The sequence below is a fragment of the Enoplosus armatus genome, chromosome 18, assembly GCF_043641665.1.
Source record: "Enoplosus armatus isolate fEnoArm2 chromosome 18, fEnoArm2.hap1, whole genome shotgun sequence".
NCBI classification, from domain to species: domain Eukaryota; kingdom Metazoa; phylum Chordata; class Actinopteri; order Centrarchiformes; family Enoplosidae; genus Enoplosus; species Enoplosus armatus.
This window is the reverse complement of record NC_092197.1, coordinates 11,397,342-11,407,075: the sequence shown is the minus strand read 5'-3', so window position 1 is coordinate 11,407,075 and position 9,734 is coordinate 11,397,342. Positions and strand designations below refer to the sequence as shown.

At 39.2% G+C, this 9,734-nt stretch overlaps 1 protein-coding gene across 1 annotated transcript; it reads left to right on the top strand.

Moving 5' to 3' along the window:
* Nucleotides 1-1,769: 1,769 nt before the first annotated feature.
* Nucleotides 1,770-7,892, top strand: drg1 (developmentally regulated GTP binding protein 1). The gene is made up of 9 exons (XM_070924533.1): nt 1,770-1,927; nt 2,927-3,050; nt 3,184-3,359; nt 3,452-3,521; nt 3,985-4,154; nt 4,862-4,992; nt 6,095-6,262; nt 6,395-6,517; nt 7,565-7,892. The coding sequence occupies exons 1-9, from the start codon at nt 1,889-1,891 to the stop codon at nt 7,662-7,664; spliced, it is 1,101 nt and encodes a 366-aa protein (XP_070780634.1). The 5' UTR covers nt 1,770-1,888; the 3' UTR covers nt 7,665-7,892.
* Nucleotides 7,893-9,734: the final 1,842 nt, after the last annotated feature.

Genomic DNA, 9,734 nt, shown 5'->3' with positions numbered 1-9,734 from the left:
GCAACAACAAAATGTTGAACAACAACTCGCTGAAACCGTATCTACCTTTTAAAAAGAAAATGCCTATTTTTATATATTTTGATGAGGACAAGCACACCTCCTACAACTAAACAAACAACAATGGGGATGTTTGAAGTGACAGATTCAGCATATCTAGCACATGGTTTAATATCTTGGACTGGAGTTAAGGTACATGAAGTCTATTATAGACTATTTAAAAATTGCATTATTCTTCAGATTGCATTTATTTTTTACAGCAAATGCTTTAGATGACACTGTTGGCTGTGCTGGGAGAGCAATACTCAAGAGCAGAACTGGTAAATCTACCTAAAGTGGCTGGCATTTATTAGGTTTTTAGATTGAGTTTTAATGTCAGAAATGGAATTAAGATATTTAAATTTGATTGAAATATCCTCCTTGGACTTTCATACAGTCTATCTCCATATTAACTGTGTGGAAAAACTCTGTTGTAGCCAATATACCCTCTAGACATTAATATTCACCATATGGACATAGTTGTTAATGCAACCTTTTCAAGGTTCACAGAGCATAGCATGGGTCAGAGGAGATCTGGTCAAATCAGCAGCACTGATCTTGTTCAACCACCCCACCCACGAACCAATAAGTCAATCAGATGGTCAACAAAATGACAGATGTTCAGTCCACAAACTTCAGCAACATAGAAACCAATGAGAGATTATACTGTATGCGACTTAAACAATAAACAATTAAACAATAAAAACATACAATTTGACCGTCCTGCGTCCTTTTTTATTGTGTGAGATTTATATTAAATATAACAAGTTAAAATGTGTGTTAGTGTGTGCCCCTGCATAAACAAGATGATTACACTGACTTTTAACTATAAGTTGTGATCCAAATCACTTTTCAATTTAATTTGAATTGGTGTGGCAGCCTTTCTTGATTTCTTTGTTGCTAGTTTTAACTACTTTATAAACAGGTAGGTACAATAGTTTAGTTCAGCGGTTCCCAACCTAGGATTCAGGCCCATCCAGAGGATCACAACATAAATCTGGGGGGTGGTAAGATGATTAATAGGAAAGTTGAAAATACAAAGTTCTTGGGCATCGAACAGTTAAGTTCAAACCATCAGAAAGGTTTAGAGGGAATATGTTTCTTTGGTGCAACTAACAACAACTCAAAGACATCTGAAACCTGTGATAAGGGGTACAAGCCAAAAAGGATGAGAGTAACTGGTTTAATATTTAGCAACACATTTAATTCTATAAGCATATCATGTTTTTATGTAAAAATCGTCATTTGAAAAGTAACTTGTGAAAAGTAGGAGTAATAGTACAATATTTGTCTCTGAAATGTGGTGTAGAAATAAAAGGTAGCATAAAGGGGAAATATTCAAGTAAAGCAAAAGTACCTAAAAATGTACTTGAGTGCAGTACTTAAGTAAATATACTTTGTTACTTTCCACCACTGACCCCTCATCGATATAAAAGGAGGGGGCAAAATATTTAACACACCTCACCTTTATTTAGCTACATTTATTCATTTGGCTGACATACTTTTCCAAAGTGACGTACAAATAACCTCTCAGCTTAATGCAATACAAGTCAACCGTGTCCGCTTCCTAGATTAAGCATGTATTACCAACTCTAATTATGTAAATTGTTATCTTTAGGCAGTGTTTCGCTCATTCTTTATCATTTCTGTCCTGTCAGTCAACGCACCGGACACACTGCCCAACAACACTTTGTACTCGCGAGATTTTCCGCGAACCAACGCACAGCGGCACTTGCGTGGTGTGGACTAGCTAGTGTGCTTGCTAATCAACATCTAACTTTGCCAACTTCCATGTAAAATCTTTTTCAGGTTCTTTCGGTAACGTTGATTGTACACGGGAATCTCCGTCACCATGAGTATACTCGCCAAAATAGCAGAGATTGAAAATGAGGTAAGGTATAAGTGGACAGCTGGCTAACCCAATGAATCAGGCACGTTGTAACGTAGCTGGCTAACTGCTATTTGTTAGCAAGTATTAGCCTAGCTTCCACAGCTGGGCCTCGTAGTACAGTATGATATGTCTTGACAGATTACTGTGTATTGATAAAGTTCGTTGTAGCGTTGCTTTACGTGTCAATTCGGCTTGTAAATGTGTTTTGAATCAAATATTAGAATTTAGCGGATGTTGCCATGCCTTAGCTCAGTAACTCTTAGCATAACTTAGATGTGGTTAATGCTGACTCCAGATTCGGACTGATTGGCTGGCAATCAAATAAGCTACCGCGTACAGGTTTGTTGTTGTATTAAATCCCGCATCCACATCAGAGTAGGTTTCCCGTTACCCACAAAACATCCAAACTTTGTCCTAAATTAGCGCAATATGAAAGACACCGTTTTCGACGTGTCAGTGTGTCCTCCCCATAATTTGGGCTGCAAATTTGGGCTTCTGTGTTACAGAATCGGACTTAGAAACAATATTGCAATACTGTCTTATGGTGATTATTGTAGGCATTTGAAAATAACCCTGAACAACAACTTTTGTGCAGAGGCAGGGCTTAATTTGAGATAGAGCTAGGGTGTTTAGTGTTATAGTTTTCAGCAGAAATGCAATAAGAAACATGACCATAACTGTGGTCCTTCAGAGTTAACAATAATATTTTTATTGCAAAACATTCACAATGACCAAATTTAATTTAGCCATAGAATCTATAAAGGATACACCATGTTTCCATTCTTTATACCCACTTATCCTGATTCAAAATAGTGAAGGACTCAAAGCCTATCCCAGCATGCAATGAGCAGCAGGCAGACAAACACCCCAGACAAGCTGTCAGTGTGTTGCAGAGCACAAGCTATTGTTTTTCTCTCATTGTGTAATTTTAATTCTACCTGACAGTCTTGGATACTGCTTACTGAATCCTCACACTGGTGTTGTTACTGTTATTTGCAGATGGCCAGGACGCAGAGGAACAAGGCCACAGCTCACCACTTGGGTCTGCTCAAAGCACGTCTTGCCAAACTGAGGAGGGAACTTATCACACCAAAGGGAGGCAGCGGAGGTGCAACAGGGGAAGGTAAGATCACGGTTTTTGAATACTTAGTGCAATTTCTACTCTTATCTAGGTTTTTATTACAAACATGCCTTAAAGCCGTTTCTGTCATTTAAAGTATTTGGCTGAATTTTTCTTATTCTTTTTTGTCTTTTAGGATTTGATGTTGCAAAAACTGGTGATGCTCGCATTGGCTTTGTTGGTTTTCCTTCAGTGGGAAAGTCTACACTGCTGAGTAACCTTGCAGGTGTGTACTCTGAGGTTGCCGCCTACGAGTTCACCACTCTTACAACGGTACCTGGAGTCATTCGCTACAAAGGTGCCAAAATTCAGGTACAATCATTTTTTATTTGTGCAGTGTCTGCAAAAGTGTGGTGTGCTTTGAGTGGGTTGCTTATTTTACTTTCTTGTGTGTTCCTTCCAAGCTCCTGGATCTCCCAGGAATCATTGAGGGGGCCAAGGATGGCAAGGGCAGAGGCAGACAGGTCATCGCAGGTAAAGATGTGATTAGTGAGGTTTCTGAAACTGGTTTTCATTGACAAAATGAAATAGTAAAACAAGATGATACATTTAGTTCTTTCCCTATTGATGTTAATGCAGAAGTGGAGCGCTTTTCCAGTCGTTCCATTTAATGAGACACTTTTCATTTTTGTCACTTCTAATGGCAGCAAAGAAGCTAAATAAAACGTTGAATAAGTAAGAGTGGAAGGTGATGTTTAGAGGCCAAATTCATTTCCACCACTACATTTGACCATGTTGGGGGCAAAAAACAAACATACCTGCTTTTTAGTTAATTCTTTAGCAAACAATATACACTGACAAACACATGGTTGGATTTAGACATTTTGTATGCTTAAATGCTGGCTGGAAAAAGTAAAACAGATACATACTGTATCCACTACATTCATCCACTCTGCTCTAACAAATGTCTGCTTCTCCCTCATCCCTCTCCCTCTAGTGGCTCGAACTTGCAACCTAATCCTGATAGTGCTCGATGTGTTGAAGCCTCTCGGCCATAAGAAGCTGATAGAACACGAGCTGGAGGGCTTTGGCATCCGACTTAACAAGCAGCCACCCAACATCGGCTTCAAGAAGAAGGACAAAGGAGGCATCAACTTCACAGCTACAGTAAGTCTCACCCAGAAAGACAGTAATTTAAGACAGAAATGCAATTTTCAGCTCTAAATGAGTTCCTCAAAAGAGCAATGTATTGCTGAAAAGAGTATTTTGTTGGTTTTAGTGGCGGTAAGTGTGTGACAGTGATATAAATGCGATTATCATAACGAGAACCATCACTCTATAAATTGTTGGGCTATTAAAGGGTGTCAATTATAACAGGATTTTAGTTGTCAGGGATATCTGTAGTTGATTGTCAGTCCATTTTGATGAGGGGCTTTTTTTCTGGCATCTCATTAGTTTAAACAAACATGTAGTAGCCTTTTAATAGCCATGTGTGTTTATAAAGAAGTTATTTAAAGGACTGAACTGATCTGTAGCATCAAATGCAGAAAACACATTTTGAAACACGTTTCAATGCTGCTCTCTGGTGGACAAGCATACAATTACACTTAACTTATTTGCTCCCACACATTTACTCTCTTGTCCTGCAAAATCTCAGCATTTATTTTGAATTAAGTAAAAACCATAATTACCAATTGCTAATTTCATTTTACTGATGGATTTTCATTCTACTGACCTGGAAGCATGATTTAAATGTGAAAATGATCCATGAATGCAGCTGATGTTTTAATATGCATCAAGTATTTCTGTGTTCATCGTCTCACTGTCTTGTGTTGATTGACATCATGCCCGTCCTCCCCTCTCTCTCTCTTTAGTGTGCACAAAGTGAGCTGGATTCTGATACCGTTAAGAGTATCTTGGCAGAGTACAAGATCCACAACGCCGACATCACTCTGCGCAGTGACTCCACAGCTGATGACCTCATTGATGTGGTGGAGGGAAATCGGTAAGCTGCTGAAGTGCCAGAATGGGCCTTCCTTAGTCATTCCCAGTGGGTGTGGCCTGTTGAAATCTTCAATCCCATTTCAGTTCTCACTACACCAATGCAGATGAATTTGAAAATGCTGTTTATGTGTCATACGAGGTTCCAGCCACACATGCATTTTCAGACCACTTAGCATTTTTTTTCATACATGTGCATAATGCATGTTGTAGTTAAGCAATGTCGTCTCTTACTGACGAACCTATGAGATTACTATTCCTCAGTGTGTAATTAAATATAAAACGTTAAAATCTCAGATATGGATAATGTGGGGTGGGGCATGTGTAGTGCACTGTGTTGTATATTGGAAAAGGACCTCATTTCCCAGGACTGTCTGCAGCATTTTATTGCAAAGCACCAGACATGGCAGCAGCATAATTTCCCTGCAATCGTAGAGAAGCAAAGCATTCAAATGCTCTCTGTGCCTTCTCAGGGAAAAGACCGGAACAAAAAGAGAGAGCAGGCAATAAATAAAATTCTTTATTATATATTAATAACCAAAATATATTCTTTCTGTAAAATATTGCAACCAAAAATAGCCATGCATAAACCCAACTACCTGCAATTGTTTAGAAACAAAGCATTCACACGTCTTGACCAAGTTATCTTCCAATTAACAGATTTACGTCTGAAAACCTCCAAATCTCCAAAATGACAAAAATATCAGAACATTCACTTTACACTTTCAAGTAACTTAGCGTCACAGATACAGCAAAAATACTGAAATTAAAAGTGTGTAGAACATGCGTACCTTTCCAGGAGGGAAGAGTCAGGAAAGAAAAGAGTAATTTATAATACCCTGTTCATAATTTAATGCAACGACATGCATACTAATACACATGCATTAGAAACTACCTTGCTGAAATAAATGTTTGTTTTAACGCTGCCTTCCATATCTGTTTTAATATGCAAGGAAAAATCAAGCATGTAGTTTAACAGAGGCTACCAGTATGCTGTTAAAGATTGAAGGCAGCTTGTGTTTGAATTCACTTCAGACTGCTCTACATTGCTGTTTGCTGATTATGCAGTAAATACAGCAGCCACTCACAGTCTCTTGTCACAACAGGGTCTACATCCCATGCATTTATGTGCTCAACAAAATTGATCAGATCTCCATCGAGGAGCTTGACATCATCTACAAGGTGCCCCACTGTGTACCCATCTCGGCCCACCACCGCTGGAACTTCGATGACTTGCTGGAGAAGATGTGGGACTACCTAAAGCTTGTGCGCATGTAAGAGCATTCAACATTGTTCATACAGTCGCCGATGAATGGAGGCGAAAGATATTTGGGGATTTAAATGGTGCAGAACAAGGAATGTGTGTAAATTGTACTGGAGAATTTGACTCCTGTGTTCATTTGCAGCTACACTAAACCCAAAGGCCAGCTTCCTGATTACACATCGCCCGTTGTGCTCCCTGACGAACGAACTGCAGTGGAGGATTTCTGCTTGAAGATTCACAAAAGCCTCCTCAAAGAATTGAAGTAGTGAGTATTGTAGACTTGGCTTGGGAATTTTGTCAGATTTAATCATGTGTGCAATCTTGAACACTACTCCCTACAGAAGTGTTTTTTCCCCTCCAGCCTTTTCTTGTTGTTATTTCATTATGTTTTAATCCAAACAGGTGGTATTGGGTTATTCAGTACATCAGAATTGTAAATTCTCTTAAATAGGAAGTGCCTATTGCCCACACACATTGTCTGAGAAAGCAAATCTTTGTTAAAATGTAAAGGGAGGAATTGTTATTTAGTTTTGATCATACTTGTTTTATAAACATGTTTAAATATATATTTATATAACTGTAATCTCATTTGTAGTTCTTATAGACAGAATATTGCAAATAGAAACAGAAACACGCATAGAAACATTTTCTGGCATTAAGAATTTCTATTCACTTGCATGGTAAGAATCATTTAGATCTTCAACAATAATATCATTTATCTGCTTTATTTCACACTCCAGTTAATCTATTACCACTTTCCTCAAGGATGATGAGGTTTCTCACTAAAAGGCATTGATAGTTACCTTACACCAGAATGACAAGTGGTCATCAAATGGTTTAAAACAACACAGTCGCTTTAGCCATTGCCCTCTTTATGGTATAAGATCATATCTTTATGCCAGATAAGCATTCATTTGAGAGTCTGGATTAGGATTTGAGATGATGTGTCGCACCACCATCTCCAAATGTGAGAGCTAAGAACATCAATCAGTCGATATGTTAATGCTGCTGAGCATTACCCGTCCTCCAGGGAATGAATGGGTCAAACAGTGACACGCACGATTAGAAAGCCTTTGTAACTAAAGGACGCCATTTTACCCTGTAGGTTATTTTATAGTGCAGAGAACCATTGTTGCTGTGGCAAAGAAAGAATATTAGTGAATATTAGAAATTATTTCCTGGGGTGTTATACCGTATGTTGAGCTCTTCCATCCTTTTTTGTGTCTTTCTATAAGATAGTGTAAAATTAAACATGCATCCCGTTTACTGCCTTTAAGTAATCATTCATGTTTTTTACCTCTTTTTCTTTCAGTGCACTTGTGTGGGGATCTTCTGTGAAACACAACCCTCAAAAGGTGGGCAAGGACCACGTGTTGGAGGATGAAGACGTTATCCAGCTGGTGAAAAAGTAAAAGGTGTCGGAGTGTTCTGTACAGTTGCTCACTAAATCACCAAACATATCCATTAGAGCCTCTGTGTCGTCTGGTTCCCAGTATTTTTGCTCTAATTTAAAAACAAAAATGACATGAATGTAAGTGTCACATTTGAAAGAACCTACAGTACTTAACACCATGAATAGTTCATATTGAATATTGGTTAAGGTTTGCATTAAAATCTGAAAATTCTGTACAATAAAAACATTAAGGAATCTCGCTGTTTTTTCTTTTTATCCAGCTTCAACATATTTATTTCATCCTTCCACATGAATGTTAGTATGTGGGTATCAAGTGTAACCAGGCACACTTTTCTTCTCTGTTTAAATCAAGACGATATAATGTGCTACATGTGGTCCGTCACAGAAACGATGCATCATTGAATCCTGTGCTCCATTACAGTTACATGGTCTTCCTCAGAAACACACCGGCACCAAGCAACAGCGTTACTGCGACCATTTCAGTCTGGCTCAGAGAAGAAAAAGTCTCATTTGAAAGCCCTGTCCAGCTAAGTGATTTATGAGACATTGATGATGAAGGCAGTTAGTCAGGCTGGTGGACCACCCCCTCTCTCTGGTAGGGACGACCACTCAGGTTAATCAGTTCATTCACTCAGATGCAGTCTGGGGACACCGTACGCCAGCTGTTCACAACTAACAAGACTCCACAGAGCAAAATAAAGAGCATTTCATCAGAGCTGGGAGCACTTCTGGAAGCTTGTATTATCTAATGTCGATATGTTGCAACCTGCATGAAGTGTAGCGGCCATTTTGTGTCTAAGCACCAGGTACTAGCCAGTTATTGCAGTGGATGGCGCCAGTGCATAAGTGCATGGACTATGGGATGATAGACTGGAAATTTGAAGAAAATCCAAACAATAAAGATACATGCAATTCAGCTTTCCCAAAGGTATATGAGCGTGTTTCATAGCATGTTTAATATGATGCAAATATATGGTCCTTGGCCCTTATTTGAGCTTCATCTGGTTAAATAAACCGACCCTTTACATTTCTAATTAATATTGTACATAAAATGTATTAAACAGGAAAGGGTAGGTATGTAAAGATATACAGAATCACTTCGGGCTGATACAAAATGTCCAGTATACACAACAGTAACTTTTAACAATCTTGCTTATCAGCATTTACCAAAAACAAATGTGAAATACAATATGTAAAGAAAAGGAAATGAAAAATCTCAATATTTGATCCCCAATGACATGAATCCACTCTCTGTGGTCAAGGAGAAAAACTCCTTTGCAAGACCACAAAAATAATCTTTTTCCGCTCATATATCAGAAGCCATTTAATTGTCAGAAGTGCCATCAATATTGTCCATTAATTATCTGTTGCACTGTGTATTCTGCACAATGTTAGTCTGGGATGTTAAGGATCTGGACATGCAACAGGATTCAAATGAATGGATATATAGAAAGCCAATGTGCAAGAGAGCAACATGCTAACAACACTTACTACAACACCATGATGGTCAATGAGGATGCAATCGAGTGTATTTGATGTTATAGACTACAGTTCTTACTGAGAGAATGGCCACTTTTTAGGAAAAGCTGCAGTGGTTGAGGGTATTGCCTGCCTGTCCCGCAGCAGCAGGATCAACCCTCCTCAGTCACCACCCCTTCCCCACCCCCCTTTTACCCTGTAAATTATAGCAGCACTTTAGCTAATGAAAGAGTTGAAGACCGGGCACTAATAAAAGCCATTAAGTGAATAAAGCACTTCCCCCTCTAACAAAATTAAAGAATCTACCCATTTGGAGAGGGAGGACTCTGTATTAATATTTATGAAATGCGGAACCGGCGGCCCCCCCAAACTCCCCAGCCCACGTCCAATCCCAGCCTGACCAAGTCCTCCTTGCCAGTGCACCTATCCCAAGAGAACATCACCAACCCCTCCTAGCTGGAAGGAGGGGCAGGAGATGGGGACTTGAAGGGTGCTGAGGACGCAGTCAGGACAGTCTGCCTCCAGTTGAGCAAGCAGGAAGACCCCAAGACACAGCTCAGAGCACCCAATCTTTGCCTTCATCGCCCTT